Consider the following 27,014-nt stretch of genomic DNA (forward strand, 5'->3'; position numbering starts at 1 on the left):
TGAGGGGTCAGGGACCTCGGACCTCTGAGGCTTAGACGCCGGGAAGAAGAATAAAAACACCTTGGAGACCTCTGTGACCCCGAGCGTGTGGGGAGAATGCCAATGTGGAGAGGAACCTGCCACAGCCCAAGGGCACAGAGTCCAGGGGTTTAAGGGCTCGGGGCCCCTGGAGCCTCCACAGCGCTGGTAGACAGATAAACTCCTTCAGGGTCAAGGCTCAGTGGGAAACACCGCTGCCCAGGGCTCAGACCAGATTCTGCCCCTCATCACAGGCCTGCTGGTCCCTGAAGGGTGGTCACCAGCGTACGGGGAGTGGGGGACTCACCCCACCCTCTATTCTCCCTGGCTGGGGGGTGGGGAGGCATTTGCGTGACAGACGCCTCCACCCAGCTCTTGACCACCCCCCTTGTAATGAAATAAAGGGGGCTGCTCTTGGCCGGAAGGTAAGTTCCTCGTCGATGGGCTGTCACCTGTCCAGGGCCATGCACGTGGTGGGTGTCAAATCTGGGGACAGCGTGAATGTCCCACGCTCAGTTGCACGAGGGACAGTGACAGGACATGGCGCCTGAGTGATGTGTGAGTGCAAAATGGTTTTTTCCTTATCGCACCCTCCTGTCTGTCTGTCTGTCTGAATCTTTCCCTGTCTCTTGACCCTTTGGCTGCGTGACTGCCCTGTAGGGTTGTGCTTTCTCTCTGCAAGTGACACTGTGTGTGCGCCCTCTGGGGTCTTTGCTCAGACTCCACCGGTCCACACCTGACCCCGTCCCCCACCGTGGTTCCCCCTGTGGGTTTATCCCGCTGGCCCTCATCCCTGAAAATGTCTTATATGGTGGTCGTCCCTTGCATGTCTCTCTGGCTGGAGCAGTGCGTGGCCACCTGGATGCTGTCACATCTCAACCTCTGGTCAGCAGCTGCCACTTGGAGGGCATCATTCTCTTGCTCGTGACCGTCCCTGAAGCTGGGGGGTTGGGTGATATGGAGCCGGTTGCCTCGGAGGCCTCCCACCTGTTTAGGTCCTGAGCACTTGTGTTTCCTTCTTCCTCAGAGTCTGTCTCCTGGGAAATGGTACTTACAGAGACTGAAGAGTTTAATACATCTCTCACTTCCTCTCTCTTCTGAGAGGAAGCAGCAGAAGCTGTGGTTGGCAGGGGCTCCCAGAGATGCCTGGGTGAAGGAGGTGGAGGTGGCGTGGAGCCTCAGCCAGTTTGGAAAGCACCGTGACCCGAGCCCGTTCTGCAGCCGCGGGTGTCAAATTCTGCCATTCAGACACGCCATTAATGTGCACGCTGCCACATAGGAATCGGTGACACGAAAGGCACAGCTGTCCCTACCCTCCTGGTGCTTAGAAACGAAGAGCTTTAATGAGCCATAAGAGCTGAAAGCAGAGAGATGGAGGGCAGGCCACATCCGTGCAGGCTGGTGGCATACCTTGGAGGAGGCTGACCCACTTCTTTTGGAGGGAAAGGGCCTTGTGGGTCAGCTCACTGAAATACCACTGAAATTAGCCACTGCTGCCCGCACGTGTCCCCTTTGTCCTCACCCCTCCCGCATTGCTCTTGGAGCAGCACGGCCTGTCAACACAGCCTTATGGCTACTCTCTGCTTCTCTTTCTCCCTTGGGGCATCCTCAGTTCCTTCACCCAGTGGACTTTTTAGGACCATAATCCACCCTGATTCCAGCAGTCCTCTTTTTTTTTTTTACTGTGTTGGGTCTACGTTTCTGTGTGAGGGCTTTCTCTAGTTGTGGCAAACGGGGGCCACTCTTCATCGCGATGCGCGGGCCTCTTACTATCGCGGCCTCTCTTGTTGCGAAGTGCAGGCTCAGTAGTTGTGGCTCACGGGCCCAGCTGCTCCGTGGCATGTGGGATCCTCCCAGACCAGGGCTCGAACCTGTGTCCCCTGCATTAGCAGGCAGATTCTCAACCTCTGCACCACCAGGGAAGCCCCCAGCAGTCCTCTTAAAAGAGATAGGCAAGGACAGCCTGAGCGCGAGCATAGGTGGGCACGTCTCACTCTGAGCCTCCCTTTCTTCCTGGCTTTTTGGCTGCGTTGTGAGTTATTTAGCCAACAATAGATGTTTATGTATTTTTTTTTAGAGCTTGTATTTATTAACAGCCTGCAAAGGGGCAGAGTGGGAGACTTATACTGAAAGCACAGTGAGTTAAAAGGGACAATTAGAGGAGCAGAAAGAGATATCAAGTGGAGAGCTGTAAAGGATATTTTAACGTGCAAAGGTTCTTGAGAAATTTTCCAGGTAGACAGAAGGTAAAAGAAAATTGGCCCATTACAAACTGAGAGTGGGGAATTGGTGACATGGGATGGAATAATAGCTGATGGGCTAAACTCTTACTTAGGCCAGAGAACCAGGCTGGGAAGAGGTGAGTCAGAATGCAACCACAGTTGGGTCAAGAGGCTGAACGGTAGATGTTGGCCAGGACCCCATCAGAAGGTACACTCACCCCTGATCCATATAAGAAGGTACACAAAGAAAGGCTGGCATCCTCCAGGTCAGTGTTGAGTAGGGCCCTGAGGAGCTGGGTCCCAGAGGTGGGGTCCAGCCAGGGGCTGGTGGGGACAGTCTGGGTGGTGAAAATACAAGGGAAGATTTGCTGGGAGCTGCCGAGACCCTGAGGCTCCCAGCTGGCTCCAGTGAGCCCTCCCAGCAAATCTGTTCTCTCTGACCCCCTGCCCTGCAGCTTGTCCTCCAGGAGGACTTCCTGGCTCCCCCAGCCCCCACAAACTTGCCAACAGGCCTTCTGGAGCCCCCATTTGCCATGGTGGCAGAGCGCTGAGTGATTAGTTAGGTGACAAGTAAACAGTTGCTAAATGGGATTCTTGGTTCCCTGGTAATGAACAGCCCCAGCAGGAGAGAAAAAAGGGAGATGCGGTCTGGGGGAGTTCTGATGGTCTGCCAGGGCGGGCACATGTGGAGATGCCCAAGGGGGTGTCTGGGCAGCCCCTTGGAAGCAAGGAGAAGGGTTGTGGGTTGATCCCTTCATGGATGGGAAAGAAGGGAGCGTAGGAGACAAAACGGCTGTGGGATACCGTCCGTGCTTGGAAGCAGCAGGTGTCTGGGAATGGGACTCTAGCCCAGGCAGGTTTCCAGGGAGCGCTCCAACTTGCTGGCACGGGGGAAGGATCTGGCTGAGCAGAAGAGGCAAGTTTCGATGATGAAATCCACTGTTGGGGAACGTTGGCAAGCATGCCACTGGTGAGGGCCACGCGCTCGGAGAGGGACTGGGGGTTCGGGGTAGGGAAGAGGACCCCAAGGTGGGGGGCTCACACCTCCACTTTCGGAGTAGGATCCAAGTCCCCGAGCAGGATTCCTGGGCCTTCTGCTTGCCAGGCTCACCTCCCACACATCCCCAAACAGCATTCCCAGTCCTCAGCTCACAGTTGTTTGCAGATACCCCAAACGTGGTGCCATTGCATGCCTCCAGCCCTCTGCCTGTAATACTCCCCACACTCTTCTCTGGCTGCCTCCTCATCCTCTGAGACCCTTCAGCATGTCACCTCCTCCTGGAAGCCCTCCCTGACTGCCCCCACCCTGGCCAAGTTTCTCATGGTAGTTGGGGGGTGAGCTAACAGAGACACCAATCCCACCCTGGTTTCACCCATGCCATACTTGCTTCCACATCTAGGCTCTGAGCTCCTTTCAGGAGAGCCACGTCTTCTCACTTTCAGGTCCCCAGAGCCTGGGCCGATGGCTCGCACATGTAGACCCTTGTTCAACGCTTGTTGAATGAAGGGTAGGGAGCCAGTCAAGCTCTGGGGCCTGGGGAGGAACTTGTGGAGAGAAATGCTGAGACCCCTGGTGGTCACCCAGCCCCTCCTGAAGGCCACTTCCCCAGAGAGGAGGGCTGTGTGGCTGGAGGTGAGAGAGGAAGATGAGGAGATGGCTGCCTCTCGGGGCCTAGGGAAAGTGTTGAGCAAGGATGGCAAAGGGGCCGGCCCCACCACAGAGGGCTGGGGGATGGCCTCAGCCTCTGGGAGGAGGACAGGGCTCCTGAGGCAGGAACCCACACCTCCCTGCCCCGAACCACCTAGGAGGGATGCTGGGTCTGGTGAGTTGAAAGGCCTTAGCTTAACTCCCGACCTGTGAACTTGCTCTGATGTTTCAGACAATGCTGTCATTGTACCTGTGTAGCATATGAGCTGCTCAGTGACAAGTGATGTCATCCACAATAGAGCTTTTATTCCCTCCCGCTCTTAGAGGAGCAAGCTGCTAAAACACACCTGGCGTCTGGGCCCTTCTGCCTCGCCTCTAATAACAGTCGGCAGCCAGAGACTGTGCTGCGCTTGACAGAAGCGGATCATTTATCGAACATTAGCGTTTCTGTACTGACATCTCACTTCCATACTACAGGACTTTCGAAGTCTTTTTTTTTTAATTTAATAAAGTGCTTGGACTCTTGGTTTTCCTGCTGAGGGCTGTGCTGTTTAAAGTTGGAAATGAAATCGACAACATAACAACATCCTTGGGTTCTAAGGGGACAGCTAGGCCCTGGCACCGGCCTGGGTAAGAGCAGGCAGACCACTGGGGTCAAACGCAGGCCAAAGACAATTTGTTCTGCCGTCACCGGACTCCCGTTAGTGTACATTTCCAGCCTTGCACTGAGGAGGCTTTGTCCAGGCCTGGAAACAGCCTCTTTTCTCTACCTGGGGAACCCTCTCCTGTCTCCAAAGCCAGAGAGGCGGGTGCAGCCTCCAGACCCCATCCACGTCCACTGCTACATGGGTCGGGCCCCAGCTTCCTGGAATCCCCTCTGGGCCCTAGGAACCGGCAGGTCCCTTCCAGCCGCCCCCGAGCCCCCTTAAGAATCAATAGCTCAGCTGCTGCTGTGAAGCTCTTGGGAACAGGCCGGGAATGATCCAGGGCCAGACCGCTCTGGAGACAGCCACAGAGATGGTGCTGACCCAGTCCAGCCAGCGCGTGGGAAGTGAGTCATGTCCCGTGCCGGTGAGGGAAGAACAATGGAACCGAGAATGTGTGTGTGTGTGTGTGTTCGCGCACACACACGTGTCCCAGTGAGTCAGTGTGCCCCTGCTCCAAACAGCTCCTCCCACCAACAAACGTGCTTGTGTCCTCAGAGCTGCACCCAGCCAGGCTCGCCCACCCCATAAAAGCCCAGGATCTGCCACGCCTTCAGGAATTCGGGGTTGGGAAATGAGAAACAGGGTTCTTGTCCAAGAGAATTTTTTTTATTATTATTTTTCTCTCTTAATTGGATTCAGTGTTTCTCGCTCCTGACACACATTCTCTCTGGTGGGGAATTTGGGTTTGTGCAAAGCCAAAAAGGATTGTGCCCGCACGGATACCAGCCGGCAGCATGGCTGACTTTGACTTGAGCTCCTCTCCCCTGTCTGAGCTTGCGTGCTCCGTTCCCTGCACGTCCCCACTCCTGACCCCTGAGTCTGGCCACCCCCTGACCTCTGCCCGTCCCCGGGGCAACTTCAGAGGGTCCAGGAGGGACGGGGCCTCCGTAATGCAGAAGTGCCTGAGATGGTTCTTGAAATGCCCTCTTTGTTCCCCTTCTGCTAAGGCCACCTGATGCTTTCCCTCCTGCCGCCCTACACAGGACCCTTGCTGGGATGCCCATCAAAGAGCCTCAAGGAAAAATTCAGCAGCTGAGCCGCACTGGAGGCCTGGGCTCATGCCCAGAGCATCCCTGGCCCGTCCAGACTGTGGCTGGCAAAACACTAGGCTGACGACACTGCCCAGCCTGTTGGACTAACACTGTGGATACTGCCTCGCCCGCCAGCCTAAGAACCCCAAAGCCCCTTCCTTCCCCTTCTCCTTCCAGCCCATCCCCAGGGCCTAGCCCCCCGATGTCCAACAAGCTGCTTCTGCCTTCTCACCCTGATGCCAACAGCTGCTATGTTGGGAGTGATCGGGTGCTCCGGGTTGGCAGACGGGCTTGTGCTGCATATAAAAACATGGTGATGCTCCAAGTATCTAAGAATATTGGTCCCCTGAAGTGATTCTTGCTGCCTCCCCTTCTCCCTGACAACACCCCCCCACCCACTGCCCCTTTGCCCCAGGCCCTGGCAAGCCCAGGTTACATGGGGACTACTGTTGCCAGGTTGGGATTCTAGACAAAAATCCTAGAACTCCTTTCTTGCTAGAAATCACCAATACAATCCTCAGTTCAGCAGATATAGTTTTCCGTACAGTTTATAAACATGATAAGACATACAGTTTGGTAAGGGAGTAGGGCGAGGGCCTGTGCATTTGTGTGTGTATATATATATATGTAGAGGGTGTGTGTGTGTGTGTGTGTGTATATATATATATATATCTATCTATATATATATATATAAAGTGGACATAGTTATAAAACTGCACCTCCTGTGAGAACCTCATTGCACACGATGAAGTTCTAAACTTCAGCCTCTGATGATCTTTCCTTTGGTAACTGGTTCTTGGAGCCCAGCAGCTGGGCCCGGGTCTGCCAGGGTTGCCTGAGACATCAGGAATGAGAGGCGTTACCCCCAAGGGAGGGACTGAAGGTGGCACATGGTTGGATTCAGGGCAGGGTGACTAAGTGGCCTCAGGCAAGAGCCAAAATGCCACCTGCTCATGTGCTCCCAGATAGCTGTGGACCCAGCTTCTTTGGTGACCCTTGTCTGTTCTCTGAGTCCTGCTTCCTCCGGAAGTGGCAGGAGCCCTTCAGACCTCTCCAAATGACCAGGATTCCACAGAGCCCAGCTCCCGTGGGGCACTGTCCCATCGTTGCTAATGAAGGATTTGCTCTGCGGCTTTAACTGCCTTTCTGGGTGGATGCTGTCCATAGGTGCTCGGCCGGGGGCTGGCTGGGACAGCTGGGTGGGATGAACTAATCCCCTCTCACTTGGGACTGTACACTTTGGGTTTATAATCCACCGGGCAGGGCCCAGACAGCGGCTGAAGCCTCTACCAGCCTTTGCCTGAAACCCAGCAGATCCTCCACTTGTAAAAAAAGAAAAGAAATCCTGTTCCTTGGTGGACATGTGGCAGTGCTGGGTGCTGGTGCCCCATGTCCTCAGCGAAGAGTGACCACCAGCCCCAGTATCCAGGCCAGGAGCGAGGCCCTCAGGGAACTGCCCAAGGAGGCCTGCTGCACCCCGCTGGGGGCACGGATGGGGGTCCTGCGGGCACACTTGCCCTTCCTCTTGGGCCGTGCCGTGGGCATGATGTCAAAGCTGAACTTGTGCTGGTAGTCAGGGGCATAGTCCTGCAGCTCGTGGGCCTGCTTCCGGGTGCCAGCCTTCGAGATCTGGTTGCGATTCCTGTGGCTGGTGCAGTTCTTGCCCAGCTTCTTGTAGCCCGACCGAGAGCCGGGCAGATGGCCGTGCGGGTGGTCCTTGTCCCTGGCGGGGCCACGGGGTGGGTGGTGCTCCTTGCGGGTGGCCCTGTCGGTGGTGGTGAGCGTGTGCGACTTGATCTGGTGCGGGGACGCCGGCCCCGTGCAGTTCCGGAAGTCCTCGGCCCTCAGCAGCTTCAGGTCCTGGCCATGCAGAGGCTCGGGGGACACGCAAGGGACAGCGGAGCTGGAGCCACGGAACCTTTGCAGCCATTCCCACAGGGAGCGCGCCCGGCAGCCACAGTCCCAGGCGTTGCCGTTGAGGCGGAGGAATTCCAGGGCCCCCAGGGGTGCCAGGCAGTCGCCCGGCAGCTCGGAGAGACTGTTGTTGAAGAGGAAGAGGGTGGTCAGCCTGCGGAGGTCGTGGAAAGCCCTGTGATGGACCCACTGCAGCTGGTTCTCGTGCAGCAGCAGCCGGTCCAGGTTCACCAGGCCCCGGAAGGTGTCCTGGCCGAGGCTCCACAGCTTGTTGCCGTGGAGGAACAGGTGGCTGAGGTTGACCAGGTCCACAAAGATGTCGTCCTGGAGGTACTCGATGTGGTTGTCCTGCAGGTAGAGGTACTGCAGGCTGTGCAGGCCGCCGAAGATGCCGGCCGGCAGGGCACTGAGCCCGCACTTATAGAGGTAGAGGGCATGGAGCTTCACCAGGCCCTGGAAGGTCTCGGGCGCCAGCGTCCGCAGCTGCCGGTTGTCGCCGAGGTCCAGCTCCTCCAGGTGCACGAAGCCCTGGAAGGTGCTGGGGTCGATGAAGGTGATGTTGTTGGAGTAGATCCACAGGGTGACCATGGAGGGGCTGAAGTGGCCCTGCTGGAGGAGGGTGATGCGGTTGTTCTGCAGGAAGACGCGCTCGCTGTCCTCCGGGATGCCCTCGGGGACGGCGACGAAGTTGTGCGCCTGGCAGCTGACCGTCATGGGTGCGGGGTAGCACACGCAGTCCCGCGGGCAGCCGCCGCCCAGGGGCAGCTCCCCGGCCAGCAGCAGCAGCAGCAGTTCCACACAGCACCCTGGCGGGGAGAGAGAGCACAGCCAGGTCAGGGGCTGCCCGGGAGGTGGGAGACACTCCGGGCGCCGGGCTCGATGGGCACGTGACCCTCCTAGGCCGCTGGGGCTCTGTCCTCGTCTTTGCTGCACTCAGCGGTCTGGGGTCGTAGCCCCCCGAGGTCCTGGCTCTTGATGGCTCCCCACGTCCTGGTGCCCCACCTCTACTGGGGGTTCTATCCCAGCCTGGGCTATGAGATGGGTTGGGGTAGAGGCTCTGATCCCCCCGGCATCCGGCATACTTCCTTAGCCCCACCCAGCAAACCCCTAGCCCCGCCCATAGCTTCTGAGCCCCACCCCCTTAGGCTCTGTCAGCCTTGGTAGGATTGGGGTCACAACCCACGGACGCAGCAGCTAGCTTCGGGTTCCTGTCCAAGCTCTGCCACTTACTTGCTTTGATCTGCCTGAACAGATAGTGGTGCAAAGTCCTGTTCTAACAAAGTAAATATCTCGTATGGATTCCTGAAGAGTCTTTTTATTTAAATTATTCCCAATAACAAAGCATGCATGCATGACATCAAAGTTTATCTTGAAAGATTTCTCATTTACAGTGCCTTCCATGTCCTCATGTATGCACTACCCCCTGTGCCTCAGTTTCCTCATTTCTAAATAGTAATAGTTGTCCCTCACAAAGGACGTGTGTGTGTGTGATGGACTGGGGGAGGCACCAGGGCTGATGGTTCTGGGGTCCAAGGAGCAGCCAGAATGAGGCTGCCCCCCACTGGGGTCTGCCTTCCAGCCCCTCCCCTCTCCCTGCCTCGCTGGAGATCCCAGGCTGTGGCTGCCAATCAGGCCCTGCCTAGCGATTGTCCCGAGCATTTCCTCTGTAGCTTCCCTCTAATTGCGCAATAATTAGGCATTTGTTAATGGATCCTTAATTTATTTTCGATGTGTCCAGCCCGCGCTTGGATAATGGCCCCGTGCTCATTATCGGAGCAGCCTCATTACCTGCCTTTCTCCAGGGTCGCAGCTGCCCCAGGCAGCCTGGCAGGTGTGTCAGTGCTGGAGGGACGGGCTCCAGGCCTGTAGACCCCCACCCTGCAGGGCCGGGCAGCCATCTCGTCTCTGCCCGGGTTGGCATCCCGATCCTTCCCTTCTAGCTTGGCCAGCCAGGCCTCTGGGGAGAGCCGAGGGCCTGAGACAGTGCGGCTGATTCTTCCTGCTGCCAGCTGTGCCCAGAGCATGTTCAACGAGAGAACCAGCCCTCCTGGCCACTCTCGGGCCAGCTCTGCTCCCAGCCTCAGGCCGGCCGCCACCCCAGCCGTCTGCCTGGGCTCAGGTGGCCCTCACCACCTGAGCCACCACCACTGCCACTCCCTCTTTCCTCACAGAAACGGCATCATAAAAAAGTGACAGCTCCCAGCTGTTGGGAGTTATGGGCTCCCAGAGAGTAACAGCTGCTTCCCGTCCCCCTGTAATCACCTGGCTTTGACCGAACGTTGCCAACACATAAAAATCATCGCACATGATTCGGTTTTTGCATAATTGTGTTTGGTTGCATTTCAGAGCAGTTATGACCTGGGCAGTGGTGGTGGTGACAGAGCAGCTGTGAGGTCCCTTTCTGGGCTGGGCCACGCTGTGTGGCCCCTGCCCTGCTTCAGTCACTGAAACCATTGGACAGTCTGCAGGCCAGGCCCCGGGCGGGGGGCCTCCTCAGCCTCAGTTTCCCCCTGTGTAACAAGAGTCGGAGATGGTCGCTATGCCAGCGCTCCCCGCGTGGAGTCTGACCTCCAGTCCGCCACTGCTCTCCTAGGTCTGGCCAGGGGGCCCCGGGCCCGCAGGAGGAGACAGGACAGTGAGGACCCTCTAGGAGCCTGGGCCCCAAACCCCAGCTGACTCTTGGGGAGCCTGCCCACTGCCTTGAGTCTCCAACACCCAGGCTGGGAGGCGGGCCCAGTGCACAGCGGCTGCCCATTCAGAGCCTGCCCCTCCCTGTCCGCTCGCTCAGCTCTGCTCTGCTCCTCGGCCCTGCCCAGGCTGCCCCCAGGGAGGTGCCCCCAGCCTGCCACTCTGAGGGAGCCCAGGGTGCCCCTCCTAGCTCAAGGGTGTTCAGGGTGCTCACTGTGCTGCAGGGGACAGGGCTGGGGCCATTCGTGGGAACCACAGGGCCACAGCGGACCCCACCCCCTGGGGTCCTGCAAAGACAAGGCATTCCCTTCCCTTAAGTCAGGCAGGGAGAGCCGCTCACGTGGCAGGCTCAGCGCTGACACCGCCGACATCTGTGCGGCTTATAGAGTTTACAAAGCGCTTCTGCTCTCACCCCTCTGATCCGAAGAACTACCCTGCCTGGTGGGGCTGCGGGACTTTTTCTGCCCCCTGACCTGGGGTGGGGCAGACAGCCCATCTGCCTGCTGCTGTGGATCTTCTCTGTAAGGCCCCGGGGGGGGGGGGGGGATTCTCTGAAGCGGTCCCCAGAGAGGCGGGGCGGGGGAGAGGGGCTCCACAAAGAGCCACACCCCTCCCTCAGGCAGGTGCCCCCAGGGGTGCTGGGGCACAGGGGAAAACAGGCGAAGACCTTGGTTTGGGTAAAAGCCAACTGTACAAAAATCTAGGCGTGGGCTTAGCAGCTGGCGTTTGAACACACTTCGGCAGGTGGGAGGGGTCAGATATCGGGGGGGGGGGGGCAGGTGGTGTAAAGGTGGCACCCAGGACAGGAGCCACTGTGCTGTCGTTCCTCTGAGAGGGGCCCAGGAGAAGGCAGGGACCCCAGCCGATGCTTAGAGCTGCTCTCCATCCTCCAGTACCGTCCAGATGCCAGGGGACCTGGGCCAGGGGAACCGCCCTTGCAGGTACCCCTGCCCCCTCCCACTGGGCACTGGGGTGGGTCTCACCTGAGTCTGCTTCTCCACTCTGGAAGCTGGTCCCATCTTCAAGGCCGGCCCTGGACCAGCTCTCCCAGCCAATCCCACCTGCCTCTGGCACCCCTGCCTGAGCCAGCGGGTGCCCTGGCCATGGATCATCACCCTGCCCGTTTCTTCCCAGGCAGGCTCTGCACTGCATCGCCACGGTTCCTCCTGTGCCCCCCGTGCCCCCTCTGTGTTGCCCATGGGAGCCCCGACCTGCTGATTGCTGTACTAACGATGACATCGGTGCCTTTGCTGTGCATTTTAAGATCGCAAGTTAGCAGGAATAAAAGTCTCCATGGAGGAGCCTTGCACTTCCTCTCATCAGCCTCCTTGCCGCCTTCTGGGGGGGCAAGGGGGTTGCTCTGCCTGATGGGGGCTGAAGAAAGCAAGGCAGGGACTCAAACTCCGGACTTCTCAGGTTCTCCTCTGCCGCCCCCTCCTCCCCCTGCTCCCCCCACTCCTCCAGGGGCATCCACCTGTCTGCTCAGCGGCTCCCAGACCTCCTGGCCTCCCACACGAGCTCACACACATCTCTGCAGCCTCATTCATTCCCTCCTCCGTTCAACACTTGCTGCCAGAGTCCTGGAGTATCCTGAGTGCCGGGGTGGGGAGGGGCCTGGGATGAACTTGGCAGGTCCTCGTGGACTAGCAGATGGGGGTCTCCATACCAGGCAGTCCAGCAGGTGCCAGGCCCAGAGCAGGCACCTAGGCGTGTGCATGGGGAAGGCACCTGCTGCCTTGTGCCACCTCCTCCACAAAGTCCTCTTGCTCCCCTGCCAGCACAAAGGACGTGCAGGAAAAGAGAGCAGGTACTGTTTTCATGTCCTCCTTCCTACAAACCCCCAAACCCCTCATCTGCTGAGCAGGGACCTGTGGGGGCCGGGGTAAGTAGCCTGTGCATGGGCGGGCCCCTCACCCAGTCCACTCAGCGGCCCATTCATAAGATAGGGGCTGGACCTGGTGGGATGTGTGGAAAGGGCATTCCAGGCAGAGGGCACAGCATGTGCAAAGATGCTGAGGTGGGGAAGCAGGTGGCAGGCCCTCTCTCAGCCTCTAAGTAACCAGAGCTCCCTAAGATGCTGTAACTACAGCTCAGCTGGGTGAGGGACATCCAGGGCTGGGGAGGCCAGACAGCTCCCTACTGGGACCAGAACTGACAGGGCCCCTGCTCCTGTCCCAGACCAGATGGCCAGCGTGGCAGGGGTCCTGTAGCTTCCCCGCCCCGGAAGCAGGAAGGGAGCTAACCAAACAGGACCCAGCCCTGAGTACCAGGTTCTTTACATGGGATCCTCACGACACCCCAGGGGTGCCGCACCATTCCACAGAGAAGGAAATGAGTCACAGAGGGGAGTGGCCGACCAAGGCCACACAGCTGGTGAGCAGGGCAGGTGGGGCAGCCTCATCTGAGGGCTGGTCAGTCCTCCCCGGCCTCAAGGTCTTGGGCCTCACTCAGACCTGAGTCTGGTGCCTCCCCCTCCCTACGCCTGTGCAGGGACAGCCCGATGGGTTGGCATCCCCAGGAGCCCCCAGGCAGCTCCGTGGGGCACTCTGAGGCTTGGAGACTGGTCAGCCATGTGGTCAGTCCTTCCGCCTCTGCAGCCTGCCCTCCCCCTGCCCTGGGCTCGGTTCCCGGCCCACCTGCTGCCCCAGCCTTGCCAGATGCTCCTCTCTAATCTAACGGGATGACTCTGCTGGCTGGATAACAGCCTCAGGCCAGGCCAGCTGTGCTCACAGAGCGACTGGCGCCTCAGGCCACTCAGCACTGTCTCTTCGTGCCACACCCAAGCACAGGCCACTTCCCGGAGACAAGGAAGCCAGCCAGGGCAGAGCTGGGCTTTCCTCCTCCTCTGGTCCTCTCAGTGCTAGGCGTGTCCTGCTCCAGCGTATGTGTGTGCTGTCCCCTCTTGGCCGGAGCACTTCCCAGGATACCTGCAGGGCACCTCATCATTCAGGTCCCTCCTCATGTCACCTTCTCAGTGAGGCCTTCCCCAGCAGCCTATTTTATTTTATTTTTATTTTTATTTTGGCCATGCCGCTCGGCTTGTGGGATCTTAGTTCCCTGATCAGGAATTGAACTCGAGTCCTCAGCAGTGGAAGCGCGGAGTCATAACCACTGGACCGCCAGGGAATTCTCCCTAGCAGCCTATTTTATTTATTTATTTTGCAGTACGCGGGCCTCTCACTGCTGTGGCCTCTCCCGTTGGGGAGCACAGACTCCGGACGTGCAGGCTCAGCGGCCATGGCTCACAGGCCCAGCCGCTCCGCGGCATGTGGGATCTTCCCGGACCGGGGTACAAACCCGTGTCCCCTGCATCGGCAGGCGGACTCTCAACCACTGCGCCACCAGGGAAGCCCCCAGCAGCCTATTTTAAATGGCTCCTTCTTTGTTTTACTTTTCCCCATAACATTCATTCTCTCCTAATAAATTCACCTCATTTATTTATTTATCTTGTTTATTTTCTGTCTCCCCTCACTGAGTGGGCAGCTCCATGAGGACAATGGTTTTGTCTGGTGTGTTCCCTGCTGTCCCCCCAGGGCCTAGAACAGTGCCTGGCATACAGTAGGTGCTCAAGAAGAAAACCCTAGGCCCGGAGCCTGGCTCATAGTAGGTGCTCAATAAACATAATGGTTCTTATTAGTACAGAGGCCTCTGGGGTGACAGCAGAGACTCAGCCTTGGCTCTCTCCCAAGGGACCCTTGGCCAGCAGAGAGGTGACAGGTGGTGAGGAGGGCTCTGGGAGGGAAGATACACACCAGGCCTGCATGGGGCCTGGGGCAGGTGACCAGAGCAGGTTTGCCTGAGACTCGGGGGTGTTCCCAGGACACAGGATTTTTAGTGCTAATATCTGAAAGTCCCAAACAAATGTGAGTCACCCTACCTGGGGACCAGGACTGTGCCCTAGCCCCCCAAAAACCTCTGGCCACAGGATGGGGAGGGAATAAACAGGCAGGCATGAAGCGTGAGTGTTCTCCAGACACCCACAGCTCAGGCACTGTGCCTGCAGCCCGGGCCCTAGACAGAGCCTGTGTGTGTGGATGTGGATCTGTGCACATCTATCTACGTGTGTTTTATCTATGTGTGTGTACATGGCCATGTGCACGTCTCTGAATACATGCACGTGCATATGTCAGCACACACTTGTGTCTGGAGACCATCAAGGGGGCTGGCCGCCCAATGCTTTCACCCTGAGCATCCCAAGCTCCACCCTGGAGAGGGGTCAGGGCCCTCTTCCGAGGAGAGGCACACCCGTCCTTGACATCCCCGTCTTATCTCAGCACCCACTCTGGCTTTGCCTATAGCTCCCCCTCTCCTCCTGACACGCTGAATTATGTACCCACTCCAAGCCCCTCCTGCACACCAGGATCAGCCTCAGCTGGGAAGTGGGCGGCCCCTTGTTGGAATAAACTTTCAGCTTTCATCTGCTGCGGCTGGTCCCCCGAGCAGGCCTGGCCAGGAACGCTGTGCTAATTGGGTTGCCGAGCTCTCAGGGGGCCTTGTTGGAGCAAACTTGGGCTCCCCTATCCTTTGCCTACCCGTATCTACCACCTCCTCGCTTCGGGGGTCCCTGCATGGGCAGGCGAGGTGGGGGGACACCAGAGGCCGGCACAGGCAGCTCTGTATCCATGAACTGCCTGGGCCTGGGACCAGCCTCAGTGGGAGCACGTATCAGCTGGACAAGCTCAGGCAGGTCACTAAAGCTCCGCAGCCTCAGTTTCTTAGCCCAGGAACTGGGAGTCAGAGCATCCGCCTTCTTGGGTGTCGGCAGCACTCAGTGAGGCTGTGCCTTGAACCGGTACCAGGTTCAGCTGCAGGGGAGGTGCTTCCAAGGCTGATGACTGCGTTACAGCTACTGCATCAAAGGGAGCTGCTGTACCCCCTCCCCCGTGGACCCTGGCTTTCGCCCCACCCACCCTGGTGCTCCCAGACCCCAGAGGCTTGGCAGAGGGACCTGATAGATCAGATACCGAGTCAGAGTTCAAGCTCAAGTTCAAGTTCCCTGCCAGGCCGTGGCTGCCCCAGGGCTTAGCAGGTGTGGACGGGGTCTTGACCCTTGTACGTGGCCCTCTCTCCCAGTCCATCCCCCCACACCTGGAGCTGCCAGCTCTCTGCACAAAGCCCAGGGCATGTGAGCTCTACCTTCACCTCGTGAAGCTCCCCTGGGGCTCATAATATGTGTCCACTGTTACTCAAATTTGCTTCTCAGTTTGGGGGCCCCAGAACCCGGGCTGTGGCAGCCCAGACTCCAAGGCTGAGGGTGAGGGCCTCTGAGAGCCAGACCTTCCCGGAGCTTTTGAGAAGGTTCTGGGCTCTGCCTCCTCCCTGTGGAACCAACTGTCCCTCCCCTCAAACCCCAGAAACCTGTGGGCCCACCTGCAACCAGACAGGACCACTGACACCCAAGTGGTATCTATGTTGTAATCAGTGGGGCTGGGAACCTCTGTGGGGTTGGGGCAGTCCTCAGGGGCAAGTGTCTATTGAGATGCCTGCTTAGGGAGTCCCTGAGGGGGGTGTGAGGGAGAGGCAGTGGTGGGCAGTGCTCTACCAATCCCTGAAGGCTCTGGCATCGGCTGACACAAAACAGAAGACGGGACCCAGCCTTTGAGAAGCAGGTGAGGCTCTCTTCACCAGGAGCCCTTGTTCCGAGTCCCCGGAATAGCTGCCCCTTCCATGCTGTCTGTGAAAGGGCTTCAGAGCTCACATCCAGGGTATCGATCATCCCCGTTCTGAATCTGTCCCCTAGTTCTTTCGTTCATGTGAGAAACAGCTCTGTGCTTGGTGCTACAACAGTAAGGGACATGGCTCCTTCCCTCATGGAGCCTACATTCTAGGGGGAGACGATTTAAACAACCACACAAGCCCAAATTGACACAGGGTTGTGGGCACTGGGGACACAGGAGGGGGTTAAGAGTGAGATGAATGGAGGGCCTCTCTGAGCAGTGGCACTTGAGTTGAAACCTAAAGATTAAGAAGGAGCTGAGGAACAGCTTTGCAGGCAGTGGGAACAGCAGGTGCAAAGGCCCTGGGGCAGGACTGACTGGGTGTGGATGAGGGAGAGGGGCATGAGATGTGGTCAGAAAGGCAGGAGGCAGGCCTTGCAGGGCTTTAAAAGCCTCAATCAAGAGGCTGGATCTGGGAATTCCCTGGCAGTCCAGTGGTTAGGGCTCCGCACTTCCACTGCAGGCGTGGGTTCGATCCCTGGTTGGGGAACTAAGATCCCGCATGCCATGTGGCATGGCCAAACAACAAGAAAAAGAGTTTGGATCTGATTCTGTGTCTGGCAGGAAGCCAATGAAGAGCCTGAAGTAGGCGCAACTTGATTGGATTTGGGTGCACTGCTTTTGGAGCATGGATTTGTGGGAGCAAGAAGGGAGGCCTATGGCTGTCATCCACGAGAGATGTGGGTGGTCCAGAAGGGGGAGGGGCCATGGAGACAGAGAGCAGTGGACAGATTGAGAAACATCTGGGATGTAGAAATGACAGGACATACGGATGGACCAGTGCGAGGGAGACGGGGTGGGTACAGAGGATAAGGGTACAGTGAGATGGGAGGAGCCTAGGGAAACAGGTGTAGGGGCCAGCAAGAGCTCCGCTTAGGACGTACAAAGTCCTAAGCCTTATAGAGATGATTAGTTGGAAGCTGGATGTTCAAAACTGGAGCCCCGAAGTGAGAAGAACACTTGGCATAGGGATGGTATTTAAATCTGTGGGAATAGATGAGGTCACCTCTGAGAGTCAAGAAAGAAGATAGAGGCGGGACTTCCCTGGGGGTCCAGCGGTTAAGACTCCACGCTTCCGATGCAGGGGGCCCAGGTTCAATCCCTGGTAGAGGAAGTTCCGTGTGACACGCGGCGCGGCCAAAAAAAAAGAGAGAGAGAGAGAGAGAAGATAGAGGATTGAGGCCTCTGGCAACACAGTGATTGTGAAGGCACGTAAAGGAGAAGGAACGGGCGACGAGGTCAGAGGAAAGCCGGGAAGCGTGGTGGGACTGAAGCCAAGAGCGTTTCCAGAGGAAGGAAGAATCAGCTGTGATGAGAGTGGCTGAGAGTTTACGTGAGGACTGAGGAGTGTCCAGTTGATTTGGCAACATGGGGGGAATCGGTGATGCTGGAAAGTTCATTTCTGGTAGAAAGGTGGGGGCAGAAGGCTTGCTGGAGTGGGATGAAGAGTCAATGGGAGGCGAGGAGGGGAGATAGCACCGTATCAGTCAGGACAGGCTAGGGCACGCTGATGGGACAAGGGACCCAGCGTCTCCACGGCTCACAACAACAAAGACTGGGTTCTCGCTAAGGCGGGGCAGCTGAGGCTCTGCTCGGGGACCCAGGTGGAGAGCTCAGTCTCCACCCAGAACACTGCCGGTCTCGTGGCAGAGGGGACAGAGGACGTGGCCAGTGGCTGGCTTTCGAGGCTTTCGTTTCCAGCGATGCACGTCACTTGGGCTCACGCTTCGCTGGTCAAAGTCACTCACAGGGCCCAGCCTGTCATCAGTGGGATAGGAAACAACACTCCCAGGGGACTCAGGGAACAACATCTGTGAACACCCAGAGGCCACTCACTGGGGGAAGCTTGGCTGTGAAGGGAGCAGAGAGACTGGGCAGGACCTGGAGGGGCGTGGGGTCCAGGGAGGTTGTTTGTTTTTTAAGATGGAAGAAACTAGAATCTGTTTGCATGTTCCTGGGGATGATCCAGGAGGAAAGAGAGAGAAAAACTGATGCATTAGGAGTGAGAGGGCCAAAAAGACAAAGATTCAGCGCTCCAAGGGAACACCTGCCGCGCTGTAACAGGACGGAAGACGGTATGTGCAGAGGAGACGATGAGTTAGCCTCCGAGGGCTTCTCTTCTCTCCAGGAGGTAAGTGGGGGTCATCAGCTGAGAGCGAAGGTAGGGAAGAGGGTGGGAGTTTGAGGAGGAAGAAGACAGAATGAAACAGGCTCTCTGTGTGGTAGGAAATCAAGCTACCCCGGTCACAGGAGAGGTCTGTGGAGACAATGAAACAGAAAGTGTCTGCACACCCACTGCCCCAGCCCCTGCTCAAGTTCTCCTTGCCTCTAGCTGGACAGTTGGGGCTGTCTGGCCCCTCCAATGAAGCCTGCTCATGTCACTCCCCTGCTGACAGTACATTAGCTCAGTAAATATTTACTCCACCCCTTTTCCTCTGGCCAGGCACCATGTCAGGAGGGCTCTGGGGACAAAAGACCCAGTTCCTGGCCTCCGTGAGCTGACAGTCTCCCTAGATACCTTCAGGATAGTATGTTGTGGACATCTGTCACTCCTTCCGGTCACCCAGCCACTAAACCCGCTTCCTGTACTTGGGAGATCTCCCAGTTTCTGTAAATAAGGCCTTCCCTCCTTGTGGAAGCTGAAAAGGTCCATCCCTCACTTTCCCAGCCTCCCTTGCAGCTCCGGCAGGGCCCAGCGCCTGGGCTCTGCCGCCTCGACACAGCTACCCTAGACTTCTGAGCTAGGAGTTAGTGAGGCAGATAAGCAGGGGCCCAGGCAGGATCCACGCTTGCCGGGATGACAGCAGTGGCAGAGCCAGCGGGGGCAGGGACTGTGGTGGGAACATTGGAGGTGCCCGCTGGAGGTGTCTTTGCTTCAGTTGGGGCATTGTTCCTGCCTGTGGAGTCCCCAACCCTCTGGGAGATTCTGTGAATGACCCAGTATCTTTTAAATAAATTTGCCTTTTATTTAAATTAGCCAAGGCAGGTGTCTGTTGCTTGCAAATAAGAATTCTCACAAATGTGAAGTCCCTCCGGCTGAGCATGGCTCCCAAGCCCACCCATGGTCTGGCCCTGCTCCCCTGATTCCCACTCTCCCCGACTCACTCCCCTCTCCCTGCCGTCTTGTGGTAGCAGCACCCTAAGTTCCCTGGGGGTGGGGTGGGGGGACCACCCCTCCCTCATTGCAGGTGATTTAGGAGGCAGGGCAATGAACCCTGGCTCAGCCAATTAGACGCTCCCTCAGGAATTTGAACCTGAACATGAAGCAGAGTGATTCGACTGTTTCACCCTGGTGGGGCTGTCCTGAGGACACTGCCCCAGGAGTTCTTTCCACTAAGACCCCCAGGGCCACCTTGGTCCCTGCCCTCCCCAGAGCTGGGCTGTTCAGCTTCTCCTTTGGGTCCCATTTCCTTTCTGCAGAGGTCCATCTAACACCCTTCTTCTTGGCTATCAGGATCCAAATTGTCTTCAGCTCTCAGGCAGCCACACGCTCTAGAGGAGCCAGGCTTCTCCCCAGCCCAGGAAGTGGGACTTTATTCCTCGTCTCCACTGTCAGTGATTGGTTTAGACAGGAGCATGTGACTCCATTCTGACCAATAAGACACAAAGAGAATCTGCTGAGAGACTTCTGGGAAAATTTGTCCTCCTCTTCAAAAGAAACACAAGGAAGGGATGTTCTCTTTTCCTGCCTCTGAGTGTGGTTGGGTGAGGATGAAATGCATGGTGCTAAGGTACCACCTTTCAACCTTAAGGGGACCAGCCTAAAGATCAAAGCCAGCTCGGCAAAGACTACGGAGCACCAAGATGGAGAGAACCTGGGTCCATCATGACCTTGTGGAACCAATGAGTCCACCAATCCTGGGATCTGCAAACTTCTTGGTATACGACATATTAAATCCTCTTCTTGTTGGGCTTTCAATTACTTACAGCCAAAGTGTCCTAACTAACATACCTTCCAATGAGTTCCTCTTCTGCTTTAGTCAGCCAGACTAGATTTCTCCAGCTTACAACCAAAGAAGTGTACCTTATGTACCTGGTAACCGCATGACTTGGTGGCTCACACAGGACCTGCTCCAGGAAGCCTCCACAAACCCTACCTTCTGTGTTTTTGTGGGGTTTTTTCAACTTTATTGAGACATAACTGCCCAATAAAATTGTAATATATTTGAAGCGTACATCATAATTATGTGTGTGTTTATATATGTGTTATATACAAACATAAATTTTATATAAAACAATATATATAATTTCATGAGCACATTTAAGTTTACTCTCTTAAAAATTTTAATTACACAACATAGCATGTCAACTCTATTAGTCATGTTACATTTTAGATCCTCAGACTTCATTCATCTTATAGCTGAAAGTTTGTACTTTCAGACCAACTTCTATTTTTCCCACCCCCAGGGAGTAGAAATACATTGGCCAGACCCTACCTTCTGGGTTAGACCGTCCACCCTCCTCGGTGCTTTCCCTCTCACTGCACTCCCCACTCAAAGTCACCTGGCTTCACCACCAGAGGTGTGGAACTACTGGGGTGTCCAATTGGGGCCTGGTGCATGGAGCTTATCTGTGCATAACTGGTGAGTGAATGAATTAATGATTTAGCTGATGTAATTCTAGCCCAAAGCAAGGAAACCAGGTGCTTTAGTCAGCTGAGATGGCTTAGAGTGGGTAAACATATACAATATATAATATACAGTAAGTTTTAGCAGCTGGAGGACCCCAGGGTAGGGGCCTCATGCAGAGGATAACTGAGTTTACAAGGCATTTCAGGTCTCACCTCACAAACCTTGCTCTCTTGACCCTTTTGCAGAATCTGTCTTGACTGGCTACTTAAGACACTTGGCAGGGAATGCTTCAAATGGATCTGTGGCGTTCTGTATGTTCAACTGAGCAGCAGACTCAGACATGTTAACTTTCACATTTGCTATACCTTATATATGCTTGCCTTTACTATTTAATAAAAAAAATAAATCATGCAAAAAAAAAAAAAAATACCCTGCCAAGTTTAGCTGAGAATCTCAGGTCCCAGGCCTTGAACTACTTCCTCCTCTCTGTTGGTATGGCCCCGTACTTTCTTCAGGGGCCCTAGTCTGGCCAGCCACCAGCACATGCCAGCCTCTGACCCTTATCCAGAGAGCTTTAGCCCAGGTAGCATGGGCTTCCCGGTGTCCCCAAACCCTATTTTCCACCACAACGTTTTTCTTTAAAGTCACTCTTGATCATTTGTTTTCATTTTAAAGTAATACTTGCTAATTGTGGAAAATGTGAAAAGCATAGAACTAAAAAGGAAAAATCACCACAATCCCATTACCCTTGACAACCATCCACAGTGCCTCGCTGTACCTTCTTATGAGACTTCCTTCATTTACGTAGGGATATATAAAATTTAAATAAAAATTTTATTTAAAGCAATAAAATTGGGATCATGCTATATAAGCAGCTCTGTATCCTCCCTTTTCCGCTTAACTTATTCATTCATTCAGAAGATCTCCAGGTGCCTCCATCTGTGAGGTTCTGCTCTAAGGCAGCCACAGGGAGCCCAGCAGACAGACTGACCCCATCCTCCAGGAGAATACGGTCTGATGGGGAAACAGACACTCGTCAAACGGCCACATCCATATATCAGCACGGCCTGTAAGGAGGAGTACAGGGAGAGAGATCCAGGGAGCCGGGAGAACTGTGGAGGCTCCCCTAGCTGGTGGGGGTGAGAGGGCTGGGAGTTTAAAGATTGAGAAGGACTCCGGTGGGATGGCTGAGGATTCCAGACAGAGGAAACAGCATGTGCTGAGGGCCTGGGGCCAGAGACAACACACAGTTAAGTGACAAAAGAAGGTGTGGTAACAGGTATGGTTTTTAGAGACTGCTAGTATCCTAGTGTATGGAGAGAAGATAATTTATTTACCTGTGAAACATTTAGATTGTTTTTCATTTTTCACTGTTATAAATTATCATGGCAAAACTGATAATATCAGTTGCCTCCTGGGAGGTTCTCCTGGAAGCTTAGGGACTAGGGTGAGGGGAACTTCACCTGTATACCTGTCAGGAACTTTTGATTCATTACCGTGTGAATGTACCTATAGATTCTTTTAAGAAGTAGTTAAATTAAAACCAAATAATGTTGGAATGAACATCTTTATGCATAAAGCTTTATCCAAATTTTTCACTCTTTCCCTTAATCAGAGATTCACTGTCCAAGTCCTCCTGACACACAATGGTAAGTCACCTTCCAGAAAGGTTAACCCATAGAGCCTTAAGTTCTGCACCCAGAAAGTCACCACCCATGGGGGCCTTTCAGAGACTTGACACTTTCCTTTCTTTGTCTTCCCAACTAGGCTGTGAGCTACTCAAGAGACAAAAGCTGTGTGTCTCATACGAAGAGGAGACCTCTGGGGTGGGGAAGCAAAGGAGATTAAGGTGTGTTGAATCCCTCCTGTGTGCCAGACGTTCCATCCTGGGGGCATCCACATACACGCATCAGATGTTCTCCCCAAATTATCATGAAGGTATTCATATCCCTATTTTACAGGTGGGAAAAATAAGGCTCAACAAAGTGTAGTGATTCACCCAAGATGGTGCAGCCAGGATCCAGACTAAGATGGATATGGCATCCAGGGATGGGGGGAGAGCTCTCTCTCCTTTGAGGCCGCTGCCCCCTCAGGGACCCTCCCCCACCACAAAAGGCAGATACCCCACCTCCCAGAAACTGTGTCCTTGCTCCCTGGACAACAACTTCAGCCCTGCCCCTGTCTTCATTATTTATTTCCTCTCCTTGAGCTTCAGACTCATGAGGCTGGGGAAATGGACAAGGCAGATGGGGAAGGAAGGGGAAATTCTGTGTAATACCATCGCCTGTATCACAAAACTTGTCTTAAGTGCCCGCCCCGGGGATTTCCTGGAGCTGGTGCAACAGAGGTGGGGCTGAAGGTCAGATTAAATTGGACTAGTAACCCCAGGGGGATGCTTGAAAGGGGGTAGATAAAGAAAGCATTTCCGGAAAACCAGGCGGCTGAGGCAGGCAGTAGGCAGCAGTCGTCGTAGGCAGTCGGCTGGCCAGCCGACCAGGTCAAACCTACGTAGTAGGGCTTAGTGGTGACGGGCCTGGGTTCACACATCCTCCCCCAGAAACCTGAAATCTTGCCTTTTCCCCCCAATAATGAGTTGGTATAAAAATGGATCCTGAACAAAATTGTCTGCAGTTTTCAAATTTCAAACTGCATTAGTCAAAATATATCAAATTTCCGTGTACTGACTTACCACCTGCTCAAAATCGGATCCTTTTTCAGCTGGAATATATTGAAATATGAATCACCTCCTGAGAGGAAAAGGGGAGAAGAAGTGGAAGGAAGCCCTCCTCAAAATGTGCCAGTGGGGCTTCCCTGGTGGCGCAGTGGTTGAGAGTCCGCCTGCCGATGCAGGGGACGCAGGTTCGTGCCCCGGTCCGGGAGGATCCCACGTGCCGCGGAGCAGCTGGGCCCGTGAGCCACGGCCGCTGAGCCTGCGCGTCCGGAGCCTGTGCTCCGCAACGGGAGAGGCCGCAGCAGTGAGAGGCCCGCGTACCGCAAAAAAAAAAAAAAAAAAAAAAAAATGTGCCACTGGGCGAACCGGAATCCTGTGCTCCTTGGGCTCCCCAGCCTCCCCCGGCCTCCCTGTGACAATGGCTCCCTGGTGGCCCATGCCCCTCAGCCATTTCCCCTTGATAAATACCTGGTTTCTAGCTCGAACCCCTATGCTCTGGGCAATCTATGCCTCATAGTGCAGAACATGCTCATTTCAAGTCCTCCAACCTTTAAATGAGCACCTACTATATGCTGGGCGCTCAGACTCACAGGGAGGCCGACCTCTAATCACACCGCTAAATCCTAAGGTAACTCCTTTGTCCTCATCTATTCATCCTCTTAGCAGCACTGGATGGTGTTGGCCCTCCCTCCTGGAAACACTTCCTTCACTTCAGAGATAGGGCTCAGCTGTTTTTTTCTCCTGCCTTACTGGCTGCTTTTCTTGGTCTGCTGTGCTGGGGGCTCTTCCTCGGCTTGATCTCTACTTAGCCTGATTCCCCAGGCACAGCCCTGCGATCTTCTCTCTTCCATGCCATACCAATCCCCGGGGTGGGGTCACCCAGGGCCAGGTTTTAAATACCGTCTCCACGGGGTGGGTGTGGGTGGGGTGGGGGTGGTGAAGATCAGACGGTTATCTCGGTCCTGAACTCCAGACGAGCCCATCCAATGGCCCACCTGACATTGCCTCGTGGGTATCTAACAAGCTGCTCAAACTCTGTGTGCCCTAAAGGTGTTGCCCACACAGGCTTCCTCATCTCAGTAAAACGCCAACTCCATCCTTTTAGTTGCTCAAGTTGAAAATGTAAATGGCATTCTCCATTCTTCCCTTTCCCTCATTTTCTTTTCCTTTAATCCGTCAAGTCCCGTTGGTTCTACCTTCAAAATAAATCCTAAATCTGTTCTCATCACTCCATCCCCATGGCCCCGCACCCTGTCCCAGGTCACCATCATCTCTCCTCTGGACCACAGCAGTGGCTTCCCCATCTGATCTCCCTGCTTTTATTTCGGTCCCATCACCACCCACGGCCCACACAGCCACGGGATCTTTAAAAATGGTAAGTGCTGTCTTGTTCCTTTCCTGCTTGAAAACTTCCAGTGGCTCCCCCATTGCACTAGAATAAAATGCAAACTTCTTACCAACCCATAACATCCTCATGACCGGCCCCCATCGCCTCCCCCACCCTCTACCATTTCCCCCACATTGGCCTTTCTGTTCCTAGACCACAGCAAGCTCATTCTTGCCTTGGCTGTTTTGTTTGGTTTTATGGGAAAATACACAGAACATAAAATGTACCATTTGAGCCATTTTATTTTTGTTGGTGGTGGTTGTGGTAGTTTGGTTTTATGGGGCCGCACTGCATGGCATGCGGGATCTTAGTTCCAGGGATCGAACCCATGCCCTACAGTGGAAGCACGGAGTCCTAACCACTAGGACCACCAGGGAATTCCCAATTTGAGCCATTTTAACGAGTATGATTCAGTGGCATTTAGTACCTTTGCAATGTTGTGCAACCATCACTACTATCTAGTTCTAGAACATTTTCATCATCTCAAAGGGAAACCCCGTACCCATCAGCCGTCATACCCATCTGCCTCCCCCCATCCAGCCCCTGGCAATCAGCTTTCCATCTCTCTGGATTCACTCATCCTGGATGTTTCATACAAACGTAATGATACAGTATGTTTGCCTTGGAGTTTTTTAGTGCTGACTGTTCCTGCTTGAACCGCTCTGCCTCAGGCCCTTGCAGGACCACCTCCCTCTTAGCATTCAGGCCTCAGCTCCAGCATCACCTCCTTGTCTAAAGCACATGCCGCTGCCCACCCCAATCACTCTTTTTTTTTTTTTCGGTACACGGGCCTCTCACTGTTGTGGCCTCTCCCGTTGCGGAGCAACAGGCTCCGGATGCGCAGGCTCAGCGGCCATGGCTCACGGGCCCAGCCGCTCCGCGGCATGTGAGATCCTCCCGGACCGGGGCACGAACCCGCGTCCCCTGCATCGGCAGGCCGACTCTCAACCACTGCGCCACCAGGGAAGCCCCCCAATCACTCTTGATTGCAGAAGTGGGCTACTCTATTTCCCTCTTAGCACTCAACTCTCTTGTTTATTTTTTGTTTACATGTTCATTGTCTTTCCCCTCGTTTGCTTGTTCCCTGTGGTGTCCCAACCCCCAGGACAGTGCCAGGCACCTGGGAGGCGGTCAATGATTATTTGCATATTGAGTTAACAAGTGCACCATCAGCCCCGTGATGGAGCCTCGAAGATGCTTATAGAGACATGGACGAGGGTGGGAACCAGCAGTGCTGCGAGGTAGTGGAGGGGTCACAGTGGGAAGGTGGCCTCCAAGGGGAAGTAGAATCTTCCCTGGCCTTCAAGGGGGAAGAAGGAGGGCATCCAGGTGGAAGGAACGGCATGGTCAAAGGCCTGGAGGCATGAGACAGCATGTCCCATTTGGAGTCCTATGATGTCTCCTCTGGTTTGCAATTTGCCCCCTGTTTTGTTTGTTTGTTTGGTTGGTTGGTTGGTGGCACTGGGTCTTAGCTGCAGCACGTGGGCTCCTTAGTTGTGGCATGCGGACTCTTAGTTGCAGCATGCATGTGGGATCTAGTTCCCTGACCAGGGATCGAACCCGGGCCCCCTGCATTGGAAGCACAGAGTCTTAACCATTGCACCACCAGGGAAGTCCCTGTCCCCTAACTGTTTCACTAGCTCTCCCACAGAGAGCCTCCCACAATATATGTCTGGGAGTTGGGTTTGATACAAGATGCAAAGTACTGAGAGTAAAGAAAGAATGGAGTCTTTTTCACTTGTTTCTTCTCCCCCCACCTAACATGTGCTGGACACCCGCGCAGATGCAGAGGAAAACAGACTGGTTCCAAGCTTTCTGATTGTGAGTCATCCTGAGCCACCTTTCAGAGACATGGGAAGGTGGGAGGAGATGGTGATGTATATTACAGACACTTCTCAACTGTGTTTCAAGGATGGGGGGCTCCCAGGATGGAGGCAGAGCTAGGACGGACCTGGGCCCCCCACACAGACCCTCCCCGGGCTTATCTTTCTGGGCTGAGCCAGTGGCCCCTCTGGGCACTGGGCTGTCTGTGGGCCTCATGTCCTTCATTTCTCCTGATCGAATCAGGCCCAGCTGACCCGGGCCCTGTGGCTCTGGGAGTCCAGCTGAGCTCCCAGGAGAAGAGGCCCTTCCCCAAAGCCAGGAGGCTCAGGAGGGCAAATTCAATTGTTCGCAAGGCGGGAGCCATTAACCTGTCTGTGGACTGCGGTGCTCCCACCCTCTCTCCCCTCTGCCAGATGAGCCTGTCCAGGCTGCCTCTGCCGGATCCCAACCTCCCACCACCCCGAAGGCCCCCCTGCTGCCCCTGGGCTGTGTCCAATCTTTTCTGTCCCTTGGTGCCCCATAGCTCCCATTACCCCTGCCTCTAGGATCAGGTTTTGAGCTAAGAAGAAGAACAAATCCAGGTGGAACTCACCCCCTCCTCGGAGGCAAGCCTATA

General features: G+C 55.3%; 1 protein-coding gene across 1 annotated transcript in view; it reads right to left on the bottom strand.

The window, feature by feature from the left end:
- Positions 1 to 7,021: 7,021 nt before the first annotated feature.
- The window catches only part of RTN4RL1 (reticulon 4 receptor like 1), a 30,142-nt gene continuing 10,149 nt past the window's right edge, over positions 7,022 to 27,014 (bottom strand). Inside the window, exons 3-4 of the mRNA XM_065898041.1 lie at positions 9,418 to 9,497; positions 7,022 to 8,380 (exon numbers count right to left, since the gene is read on the bottom strand). Of these exons, the coding sequence (XP_065754113.1) occupies positions 7,022 to 8,380; positions 9,418 to 9,497 (1,439 nt within the window). The remainder of the gene's footprint in view (positions 8,381 to 9,417; positions 9,498 to 27,014) is intronic.

Source organism: Phocoena phocoena, chromosome 19, assembly GCF_963924675.1.
Source record: "Phocoena phocoena chromosome 19, mPhoPho1.1, whole genome shotgun sequence".
NCBI classification, from domain to species: domain Eukaryota; kingdom Metazoa; phylum Chordata; class Mammalia; order Artiodactyla; family Phocoenidae; genus Phocoena; species Phocoena phocoena.